This window comes from Saimiri boliviensis, chromosome 5, assembly GCF_048565385.1.
Source record: "Saimiri boliviensis isolate mSaiBol1 chromosome 5, mSaiBol1.pri, whole genome shotgun sequence".
Classification (NCBI taxonomy): domain Eukaryota; kingdom Metazoa; phylum Chordata; class Mammalia; order Primates; family Cebidae; genus Saimiri; species Saimiri boliviensis.
The window spans coordinates 74,956,550-74,969,622 of record NC_133453.1 but is presented as its reverse complement, the minus strand read 5'-3'; the positions used below and the strand labels follow the sequence as shown (position 1 = coordinate 74,969,622).

The following is a 13,073-nucleotide window of genomic DNA, read 5'->3' as shown; positions in this document are numbered from 1 at the left end:
TAGTATGAAATATCTTATAAATTGGCGTTAATTTATGATATTTACTATTGTGTCAAATAACTGAACTTTTCACATATCTGAGGGTCAAGTTTTAACTCCTAACTCTTCATGGAAGAATGCTAAAAAAATTTACAACTTAGAAAAGCAGGTCAATTTTTAGGGTCATTATCATTATATATGTTATTATTACACTATAATAAATGTAATTTAGAGGTATGAGGTCTTGTATTGAATTTGTAAAAATAAGCTGTGAGTTTGTATCACGATTAAATCCGTTTTATGGGTGATGTGATAAAATTAACTCAATCTTATGAGATACAAACAACGCATATAATGATGAGGGGAAAAAAAATCACTAAATTCCAACAAATAAAAGTTGCCACAAAGAAGTTTTGGTGTCCATGGCTACATGTGTATCTTTTTATATCTTTGTATAGCACATACACATACATACACACACACGTGCATGCACATTTTGGCTTGCATTGTATGAAAGTATACGTGCCAGTTTCTCCATTATATTATTATGACTTGGAAAAATAAAATGTTATCTTTTGGTGGGGTGGGGCAAGTTTATTTCTGAGATCCCGAATCTCCCTGTTCTACACCCTTTTCCTCTTTGGATGGCACTTCCTCCCCACTCCTGAAAATCTAGGGCATATACATTTTATTTTCTTATTCTCTATATAAACCTGTTTTAAGATTCTTCATTGATGGCATGGAAAATCTTAGCCTGTCTAGGTTCTGTAGATTAAGAGAAATCGCATAACATCAAAGTGAAGGGGTATAAGAAATAGAGGTGGCATGTCAGATCCTAGACAAATGTAATAACGAGAAGAGAAGTAGGACAGCAGTACCAGGGCGTGGAGCCCTTAAATCTACACTAGGCAAGCTCTCACTATGAGGCTATTTAATGCTGCTCCTACCAGTCTGCTGAAATAAATACTACAAGAGGGAGCAATGAGGTTACAGCTAGATTCACTTATAGGTGATCTAAATACCAACATCAACAGTAACTTGTATCTTTTTGGTTACTAAAATTAAACCCATTCAGAGCATTCTGAGTGGCCAAGCTTGCTACTAGATTTCTGTTAAAGTCATCTACTTTAAAACGTATTAGTCAATGGTAACATTTGTATCCGATGGTTAACAAACTCATTAACCTAAGCATGTCTTCATCAAACATCAAGTTTTCTACCTCTTTTTGGTAATGCAATACCCATGTAATTGTGTTAACTTTTGTGTTACAGTCTGGAGTTTGGGAAGATCTAAAGATGTCAGCCAATGTTTTATTGTTATTGTACTTTAAGTGTCCGAAATCCTCAGAGAAGTAATACCAGGATTAGACACCACTCTGGTTAATGTTGCTCAAACCAAAACAAACACATCTGTTAGAGGCCAATTTTAAAAAATAACAAAGTAACAATTTTGTAATACTAGAGTTGAAAGAGACTTTTGGAAATTCAATTATACAACCTTATTCTACAGAAGAGAAAGCTAAGTCATAGAGAAGCTCAGTGAAAGTGAACAACAACAACAACAACAACAACAACAAAATAACAACAGCAAAGAAGATAGTAGACCTATTAGTAGAATTCAAGATTCTCTCTCTCAAGCCAGGTCAGGACTTCTTTCCAGCCCTTCTCTAGGTGCAACAGAAAGAAAACACACACACATACACACACACATACACACACACACACACACACACACACACGCAATCCCATGTTATCCCCCTGTAAATTTTTTCCATTTGTCTTCCTGAAGCAATCAGTGCTTTCATCAACCCTATGATACTTTGATAAAGTATACAAACTAAGTTTCATTAGTGATAATCCTTTGCATATTGCATTTTGTAAGAGCCCCAGATTGAGGGTCTACCTCAGTGGTACATCTTTGATGAAACAAGAGAAAGCAGAGCTCAGGATGAAGTTTAAAAGACAGGAAATGGTGGTAACCATGATTATCTGTGATCACAGTGATGAGGATACAGGTGTTTTTAACCACAGGGTAGGAGAATGTGAATCATCTAGAAATTAACTGAGTTTAGGACCTATACCAGAGTGAAGCTGCAGTCAACCAAACAAACTAGGGCCAACTCAGTTCACCCAGAAAGGGAATTAAGGCTGGGTAAGCAGGCTTATCCCAGTGACCCCATAAGCTTATCACTCCAGGAAAGAGGCCTGCTTCTATCTGCCCTGGCCTCTGTTAACACATGCTAGTTACCAGAGGAAGGCAAGTCTCCCCATGAGGTCCCAGACTTCACAGAGGTAGGGAGGCTAAGTAAATGTCCTACTGGTAAAGTATGTCTCCTAACATTGATTACTTTCAATGCGGTTGTATTAACTCAGTATGTTATTTCAGAGAGGTCCAACTTTTTATATACTAACAGATAAGAAAGAGAAATCCGCATTAATTCCACAAATGACCTACTGCTCTTTGAATAATATTATTTTTCTTTAAGGTTTAACAACTATTAATTCCTCATAATTCATAGTTCTTTACTTTTAGGCCACAGGTAAAATTGGCAGAAACCTAAAATGTAATGGCTCAGAAGGCTGTGATGAGGATTAAATAAGTAATGTTCTTAGAGCCTTGTCTGAAACATTAGTAAGCATTTAGCACTGCTTCCGTTATTATGATTATAACCCTTTGAAAATCTGATGAAAACTACAGTGGCAAAGTATGTACTATATCTAAGAAAGCCTTAAAATGGGGAGCAGATTAAATATTATACTGTGTTGGTACATTTCTCTGCTGAATGAAACCAATCATATTTTTGGAAGTACAGACAGCTGTATTCTGTACAGCAAACTGCAAATACCATGGTAACCACTGTTCCTAGGCAATTGTAGAATTATGTGTGTGGTCCACTTTCTATATAATGTAAGAGGAAAATGGAGGGGAAAATAAAATGTGACAATCTGTGTAAAATCTAAAGAGGGGTATATTTCTTAAAAATTGCAAATACATACTCTATTACAACAGAGAGTACAACCTTACATACTCTATGTAAAATAACTAGGATTAAAAGTATATTAATAAAATAAGAATATATACCTGTATATTTCATAAGTATATGACCTATATCATCTCATCTGCTTATAAACCATGATATATATGTGTGTATATATATACATATATATTATACATATGTATGTATATATGTGTGTATGTATGTATATACACGCATATATATGTATAATATATATGCATATAAAATGTATATTTATATACATAAAATCTTACACAGGCCACATTTTATGTATATATACATATATATGGCTATATATACATATATATAAAGACATATATATATATATTAGAATACAGAATTGGGTAAAAGATGAACAATTTAAAACATTTAAAAAATTAAGTCAGTTATTTTAAAACTAACACTCTAGGTATTAAATTTCACTTGCATAATACTAGATGGCAAAAACTTTCCATTTCTCAATAGTTGAGTGTTTTTCTGAAGCAGGATGCAAAGTAAGACAAAATAAAATACCCAATAAAGACAATTTTTTACAACGTTCCCAGCCACAATGTAATATCCCAAATAAAAAGATGTGTCATGCCCATAGCCAGAGGAAAAAAATGATTGCTGTTGTATATTCATAATTTCAAGTGGCAGTCCCACCAAATGTGCCAAATGAACAATTCTACAAAAGGTTCTGTGAATTCTACATACAAGTCAAGACTATCCAATACTTTTTTCCATCTCTTCTGCCAGTTATTCAAATGTAAAATCAGCTGATGAGGCTAATTTGTCAATAAGACCAGAACATCCTTTGGTCATTTATTTTATTAAATGTGTTCTTCATAAATTCTTGGTCAGCAGATATGATGCAGAAACTAGATTTCTGAACTTAGATTTATCCCAGAATTATAAGTCACTTGCAATGTAAGTCCATGTAATAGAATTTATGACTTCCCATTTCACAAATGACAATCTTACTGTAAATAACTATGTACATTTTATATAAGAATATATGTTATATAGTTCATGTAAATAAAGTATGAGCTATTATATGTCTTGTTGCACAAACGGCATTTCAAAACATTAGGCAAAATCATATTTTAAAAATGCTCAAAAACTACTAAGAAATACTGCCTCAGAAAATTTTTAATGGGAAATTTTTCTTTTCAAATGAGTACTTTCATAGAAGAGGATATATTCACCTTAATAGGAAAAAATGACATGAGGCTTGAAATCATGCTAAAGAGGGTACAGATAAATTTAGGGATATGAAAGAATACTGCAGCAATGATAGTAAAATATGTGTTCTTCAAAATTTACTCTTTAGATAGAAAAAATAATTTTAGATGCAGAAATTCTAAAAGGTCGGGTTAAATAATTTGCTAAGTGGATCTTTGCTATCTCTAACTCTGAATAGTCTTTGGAAACTGCAGTTTGTCAAAATTAGCTCAGCAAATCAACACCCTTTTATGTGAATATTTTCACTATAAGCTCCAAAATATTACCATCCAAATACCTTAATTTGCTGATATTGAGAAATAACTTAGAAGAATGAGGCAAATTATTAAATATGGACAGCCAAAAAGTATAAAATAAATGTGGTTGACAAAATTTTTCCTAAGCTACAGATTTACTGACATCAGTAAACCCTGACTAAGGCAAACGCAGTATCTGTTGCTCTTAAAGGAACAACAAAATGCAATAAAAACACAAATTGAATAAAACTGCTAATTTTAAATCCCTTTGTCATGTGTTACTGACATTTATCTCTCTAGCTTTATTTACCCGCATCAATAAGCATTTTCCATTTCTAATGTAATTATTTCCAATATTTTCTTTCTGCTTTATTAAAAGGTGCTTTGGAGGGAAAAAAATGGAAAAATTAGAATGCTGTACTTCTGTCAAACAGCGCACCCTTGTGGTTTATTTTATATCCTGAACAATAAAAATTAAATGAAAGTGCATCTAAAATTCATATGCTTAGAACCAATTTGGTCATAAATATTTTTCTTCCAAGTTATCTTGTTCTCAACATGCTATCACCTTCAATCACTAAAAATGGTGACATTTTACATTTTCAAATTCAAAACTAAATTGTTAAAATAGATAAAAATGTTTATAGTGGTAATGACCATCTTTGATTTTAAATTTAATACAAGCAAGCAGTAAAATAAGTATGAGTCACTCATAAATTCATATGTTTTGCTGAATTTCCTGAATATCTGCACATGGCTATATAAACCAGGTTTTCACTATTTTTAAATTTATTATTATTATTATTATTATTATTATTATTTGAGACGGAGTTTCGCTCTTGTTACCCAGGCTGGAGTGCAATGGCGTGATCTCGACTCACCACAACCTCCACCTCCTGGGTTCAGGCAATTCTCCTGCCTCAGCCTCCTGAGTAGCAGGAATTACAGTCACGCACCACCATGCCCAGCTGATTTTTTTGTATTTTTAGTAGAGACAGGGTTTCAACACGTTGACCAGGTTGGTCTCGATCTCTTGACCTCGTGATCCACCCGCCTCGGCCTCCCAAAGTGCTGGGATTACAGACTTGAGCCACCGTGCCCGGCCTATTATTATTTTTTAAAGACAGGGTCTCACCCTGTCACCCAGACCCGAGTGCAGTGGTAAGACCAGAGCTCACTGAAGCTTTGAATTCCTGAGCTCAAATGATCCTCCCGCCTCAGCCTCCTGAGTAGCTAGGACTACAGGCACACACCACCACGGCTGGCTGATTATTTTATTTTATTATTTTTTTGTAGAGACAGGGGTCTTACTTTGTTGCCCAGGCTGGTCTTGAACTCCTGGCTTTTAAGTGATCCTCCTACCTCAGCTTCCCAGAGTGCTGGGGTTATAGGCATAAGCCACCATGCCTGGTCTATAATTTTAATTCAAGGATCAATTATATTTATATGCATTATGCCATGTACAGAATAGTTTAGTTGGACCTTAAGTTTTCAATAAAACCTTATCTAAATTCTGGCTTTTCTATAAAAACTTAAGAAAAATACCACTAAGAATTACATGGTCCAATTACCATAAAACTAAATGTAAGCAATCTTTACGTTATCCAAGTACTCCTGAAAATTTACCAGATATATGAATGACATACTAAAAGTTTACGATCTAAGTGTGACACATTCTCATTGTATATACTGTATCTGGCTATGAAGGCAATGATTAATGTTTACTTATCAATTCTCTTGAACATCTACCATGTTACAGAATTTTGCTGGAGAACACAATTCCTGCCCTTGCGGTGGGGAAAAGAAAAAAGGTAAAATTTTCATTTTAAAGAATGCTGCAAGTTTTATGCCAAAATACAACCCTAATGTTTATCTTTAGAGGAGGAGGTAAGAAAATCTTGTTATACCTATCAATGTAATATTATGTGATCCTTCAAAAAGGGGAAGCCCTTTATGAGCTTCTAAGAATATCGAGAATAAATAATTCGGTACCAAAAAGTCAAGGGTAACATGCATGCAGCCTATGGCCACCTGAGGAAAAAAATAATATTTAGCATGAATATTGGTTTAAATATGCATACATCATCTCTGGAAAGATACACAAGAAACTTAATAGTGATTGCCTCTGGGCAGCAGAACTTGGTTGAGGTCAGAGGAGGAGAATTTTTACCCCATTCTTCTTATCTTTAGAATTATATAACATATACTGCTTATACATATGCAAATTAAGAGAAAATGAAAGGGGACAAGAGAGGCAAATTCAGAGACAGCAAAGATTATTCTATGCTGGAATTTTTAGAAAACTCTCCATGAATCTGGTAAAAGAACAGACATCCTTTGGATGGGTAAGTAGAAAAGAACATGAAAATGGGGCCATTCCATTCTGAAAAGACAGAATGAAGGATTTTGCATCAGCAATAATAAGTCAAATCTTCTGGTAAGAGAGAGTATCCTATCTTATCCCATCCTATAAATGATGAGGAATTAAAAAGTTTAAAAGTAAAATTGTGATCATTCTGTAGAGGATCTTGAATGCCCAGAAAAATGACAGCAAGCTATGCAAAGTTTCTGAACTGAAAAGTGATAATTAAGAAATACAAATGTGGCAACCACATTGAGTATTTCAAAGACATGTTAAGTACTGGTTTTCTCTTTATACTCTGCTCTGGATTTCTTTATAAAAGACATCAGCAGAGAGAATAAAAGACATCATGAAGGGAGACTGAATGAAGGATTGGTCTCTAATTAGATGTAAAAGGAAAAAAAAAAAAAAACATCAAAGATGATCTTGAGCTTTTCAGTCTGGTAGAAAAACAATGATTTTGGTTTTTCTACGTCTTCCAGGTAGTGATGAGTGAATAGCAACCGTGAATTCAAACAGCAGCTGGAAGAATATCGACATTGGAATTACGAAGTTAATGTACAGTTTCCTAGGGCTGCCCTAACAAATTACTATGACTGGGTGGCTAAAAACAACACAAATGTATTCTTCCACAGTTCTGAAGCCCAGAAATCTGAAATCAAGGTGTTGGCAGAGTCATGCTCCCTCTGAAGGCATTAGGGAGCACCCTCCCTTGCCTCTTCCAGGCTCTAGTGACTCCTGGTAATCTTTGGCTATGGCAGCATAATGCCAATTTCTGTCTCTGTCTTCAGATAACCTTTTCCTCTGTGTCTCTCTGACTATGTGTCTCTTCTTCTTATAAGGATATCAGTCACTGGATTTGGGCCTGCTAAAATCCAAGTATTTGTACTACAGTTACAGATCTAGAGATCCTATTCTATACATAATCTAGAAATCCTATCCTATACATAATCTAGAGATCCTTAACTTGAGTACATCTACAAAAAAATATATTTCTAAATAAGGTCACAATCACAGGTTTTGAAGGGTTAGATCTCAGACATACCTTTTGCAAGGAACACTATTCAAACCACTATAGTTAAGAATCATCAGCCCACAAACTCAAAAAAAAGAGATGTCTTCTCTGAAAGAGTGTAGTAAATATAGACCAAGACCATGGATTTAGCACCTCCAAATTTGGAAAATACTTATAAGAAATAGTGACAAGAAAAAAAAAATAGAAAACGGCTCAAGACCAAGGAAGTGAAAGAAAAATCAAGACCAAAGGGGTAATTAAATCACATCAAATATATCAAGAAGTTAGTTGCAGAGATGCCTAAGAAGGTATGAATTTGTGTGTGTACTACCGCTTAATCACTAAGAATTTTTGTAATGAATAAATAAAAAATGGTTCTTCAGCTTCTCTAGGGAAAAATAAATAATTCTGGGTCCTCCTGAACAATACATCAAAGAACTACCCAGATGTCCAGATCAAAAGAAAAAATAATTAGAAAATTGTGTAAAGATGCGTACTTTGCCAAAGGCAACATACTGGAAAAAAAAAAAAAAAAAAAAAAAAAAAAAGATTACTTAACACAGGGGCAGCAAGTGGTCACAGAGCAGAGGGAAAGAATCAAAAGAAACAGTTTTCAGTGAGGTCACTGGTAGCACAGCCCAGAATTTTAAGAAACAGACTATTAGAAAGACAACACAGAGCTCTTGGGGAGCCAAGTACAAAGAAAGTTGACTGAAATAGATTGAATGAGGGCGGCTGGAATAAAGATGTGTGAGCCCAATGGGCTAAAGTATATTTCTCTATATATATTAATATATGTAAAAAGGCAGGTGGCTACTCAAAGGTACGATAATTTATACTTTATGTGACATAGTTTATGGTAATTAAAAACATACGACAACCCTAAAAATGCTACTTTTTATTGTGAAGAAATTTAAAAGGATTACAAGCACAAAATAAAGTCTTTGGGACCCTGACTCGACCCCTGCTTACCATGCTTAATTTCAATCTGTTTCTTGCTCATGCCAGGCATGCCATAGTCTTCACATTCCTGCATCTCTGAACAGGGTTCCTTCGCCTGACTAATGGACTTCCACACATATTTTAAGAGTGAACTCAAGAACCATCTCTTCTGTGAGGATTCACCCAACTCTCAAGCAGTTACCCTGCAAAACTTTGTCAGTATACGATTCTATCATTTGAAAAAAAGTTATCCTCCTGATTTATGAGATTTTATACCACAAATATTAAATTAGACAAGAAAGTCTTAATAGAAATAAGAAACTTAATAGATCATTTTCCAAGTACTGAGGTTAAGCATTTTAAAAATTCATTTATATCTCTTTGAGTTGCACATATGATAGTCTGTAAACTACATTTAGAAACTATGGTTAACATTTTTTAAGTCAAGGAAGCACAGAAATGTGTATCAGGTGCTTGGGAAGAGTTAATTTATGTTAGCATTGCATTTACTAAGCTCCCAAAGGAAAAACAAAATCTTTCAACTAGATACAAGAAAACTTCTCAGTGTCTCAAGTATCTCCAAATACAATCTGCTTTCAAAGTTACTTAAATCATTCTGTCCGATTACCAGCAACAATATATACAGTCTCATCTTCAATTATATACCTAAAAAATCCATTTATTTTTTACATGAATAAAGCAAGGAATTTGTGGATTGTTTAGTCATGAAAGGTAGTTTTGCAATGGATCTCCACAAAATGGCACACTCAGGGAAAATCTGAGATTAAAGGTGAATAATAATAAGAAACTTTTCAAAAAGGTACACCTAGAAAAGTGCTTTGAAGAGAAGGGTACATAAAGGTAACTGTGATATATTCTATATAAAAAGGCTCATTTTCTTTTTTTCACTGTGGGGTAACTATGTACCAGGTAGATACCAGAATATTCCCTGGAGAATCTCAGTCAGGTCAAGAAGATATGTGTGGTTAGAAATTCATGAACACAACTCAAAGAGTGTGTTACTGTTTTAAAAAAAGAATTATTCAAACATAAAGACTGTATTTTCACTTCTATTATATGCATTAAGCAAGAGCCCTTAGTTAGGCATTAATAAACCAAGATTTTAGGTTTTTGGAGATATATATATATATATATATATATATATATATATATATTTGCTTGACTATGAAAGTTACTTAAAACTAACCTTTACTCTTTATTGTATCACAGACCTGTATGTATATAGAGGATCTATTCCTAGTACCAGTCTTAGTAGGAGCTGTTCATCTTATTTCATATTAGTAACTGTTACTAATCACCAACTGTTATAGGACTACTTCTTATTAGTCTACCTGGAAAAGATAAGTTAGGTAAGAGGAAAAATAAATGGTACCCTGCCTCATCCTAAAAAAAAAAAAAACAAAACAAAATAGAAAACAAAACTACGCACCTTATCTGTCTCATCGACGCTCATGGATTTCACTATGCAAGAAGCAGGCCTCTCCTGGATGTGTGAAAGGTCCTGGGGGACACTCTGAGATGCTGGCATCGGGGGCAATGGAGCCCGCCTCTTCTTGGGTGCATCCGATGGCAGGGTGTTGGAAACATATGGTTTGGAAATGGTATTGGACCTTGTAAAAGTTGGGCGGTGCTTGTTTACTAGAGGGGTTGCAGGTGCACTTGCAGTCTAGTAAAGAATGATAAAGCCAAAATCTAGTAATTTCAAGATATTGGTAAAAAGCACTAGTCATTAAAAATATTTGAAGAATCTTACAAAAAGCAATATAAGACAATACTTACTTGGTCCCGCTTTTTCTTACTGCGTTGAAAAAAACTGAAAAACCCTTTGTTTTCTTTCTCTTTCATAATGTCTAGATTTTGTGATATTTGGCAGGACTCTAAAATGGAAGAAAAGCATCTTACTTTTGTACCTGAGATTGTTCACATCCAAGATTTTTCTCTTACTTTCCTCTTTGCAAATGTACTTAATACTAAAAGCTACCAATTACAGTCTACAAACAAGGCACTCTGCTAAGCACCCTAAATTTTATTAAATTCTCAAAGCAATAAGCAAATATTGTTCCTATTTCACAGCAGAGGAAACTGAAGCTTAAAAAACTAAGATAAATAATCAAGGCCAACACTCAGGAAATGACAGAGCTACAACACAAACTTGATTTTTTTGACTCAGAGACTATGTTCTATACAACATTTCAGAAGCAGAAGTAAAATAGAAACGATACTTCAAATTAAACAAGAGATGAAATTCTACCACACAGTTTGTTCCTTTATTTTGATTATACTTTTGTCTCACAGCTAAACTACTCTGAAATATTTTATTCTCCAAATGTGCGTCATTATAATTGCTCAGTATTTTGTTTCATAAAAGTTATTCAACAGGGTGGGTCTCAACTGGGGCCAATTTTGCCTCCCAGGGGACATTTGACCAAGTCTGGGGACTATTTTGGCTGCCACCATTGACAATACGGTTAGGAGACTGTGCTGCTGGCATTTACTGGGTAGAGGTCAGTGAGGATTCCAAACATAATACATTGCAAAAGACAGTCCCCACTGACAGAATTATCTTGTCCCAAATGTTAACAGTGCTGAAAATTAGGGAGTGGAATTTTAGCTAGAATGGCAAATGTCAAACCTCAAGGCTGTATACATAATATTATATATAAAATTTTCCAAAAAGCATCTCCTAATGTCAACTGAAGGGCCTACAAGCAATGATGCAGCCAATTAGTGCTGAGTCCCCCAGCCCAAATAGGCTCTAATTTCCAATTCCCATTAAACAAAACCATGATTACTTGAGAATGGTTGATTCTCTGTTGGCATCAAGAAATGTACAATATAAGCTTGGAACATCTAGCCATACTGGAAAGAATACTATCAAAGTCTACCAGGTTGTGTTAAAAGGGCTCAGAAACCAACCTGAGATGGTTTCTACTGGTAAAAATAAGGATAAATTGGAGGCCATAAAAGTAACTCAATAAACTGAAACATGTCACATGTGTTTAATTTCATATATTCATAATGATCCTTAAAAAAAAAAAAAAAAAAAAAAAAAAGACCAGTTCTGGTGGCTCACACCTGTAATCCCAACACTTTGGGAGGCTGAGGTGGGTGGATCAGGAGGTCAGGAGGTGGAGACCATCCTGGCCAACATGGTGATACCCCCTCTCTACTAAAAATACAAAAAATTAGCCAAGTGGTGGCAGGCACCCTATAGTCCCAGCTACATAGGAGACTGAGGCAGGAAGATTGGTGGAACGTGGGAGGCAGAGGTTGCAGTGAGACGAGATGGCACCACTGCACTCCAGACTGGCAACACAGCGAGACTTTGTCTCAAAAATAAACAAATAAGGGCCAGGCATGATGGCTCACACCTGTAATCCCAGCACCTTGGGAGGCCGAGACGGGCGGATCATGAGATCAGGAGATTGAGACCATCCTGGCCAACATGGTGAAACCCTGCCTCTACTAAAATACAAAAAAATTAGCCGGACATGGTGGCATGAGTAGTCCCAGCTACTTGGGTGGCTGAGCCAGGTGAATTGCTTGAACCTGGTGGCGGAGGTTTCAGTGAGATGAGATCATGCCACTGCACTCCAGCCTGGCCACAGAGTGTGATTCTGTCTCAAAAACAAAAAAACACACAAGGCTATTTGTTCACCTTTGTGTTATGCTAGAGAACCAGTCCATTATTTAAACGCTGATGAAAGGAAATAATCAAATTTTTATTTTACCTTTTTCTTTTTCGAGACGGAGTCTTTTTTTGAGTCTTACTGTCACCCAGGCTGGAGTGCAGTGGCAAAATCTGACTCATTGCAACCTCCGCCTTCTGGGTTTGAGCAATTCTCCTGCCTCAGCCTTCCAAGTAGCTAGGACTACAGGTGCATGCCACCCCGCTTGGCTATTTTTTTTTTTTTTTTATTTTCAGTAGGGATGGAGTTTCGCCAGGTTGACCAAACTCCTGGTCTCAAGTGATCCACCTGACTCGGCCTCCCAAAGTGCTGGGATTACAGCTGTGAAACACCGTGCCTGGCCTATTCTACCTTCTTCTGATTGAATTAGATCTAGATAGCAGTCAAATAACTGACATTAGGAGGTGTAATATTGTTTGCAATAGACTTTCACCATTTTTCAACTCTTAGTTAAGATGCAGACAAAGATCACTGAAGGCTAACATCAGAAAGAATAACTTGTTATGTTTGCTGATGGAAGTACACAGTAACATTTGTGACGTATTCTTGCCAAAACATCTCTCACCAAAATCTGATCAAGCCTCTAGAT

At 35.5% G+C, this 13,073-nt stretch overlaps 1 protein-coding gene across 11 annotated transcripts in view; it reads right to left on the bottom strand.

Moving 5' to 3' along the window:
* Nucleotides 1–13,073, bottom strand: part of COBLL1 (cordon-bleu WH2 repeat protein like 1) — a 166,254-nt gene that overhangs the window by 27,820 nt on the left and 125,361 nt on the right. For all 11 annotated transcript variants that reach the window (XM_039469862.2, XM_039469864.2, XM_039469863.2 and 8 more), the window contains 2 exons: nt 10,575–10,672; nt 10,225–10,461 (listed from right to left, as the gene is read on the bottom strand). In XM_039469862.2, the coding sequence (XP_039325796.2) occupies nt 10,225–10,461; nt 10,575–10,672 (335 nt within the window). The remainder of the gene's footprint in view (nt 1–10,224; nt 10,462–10,574; nt 10,673–13,073) is intronic.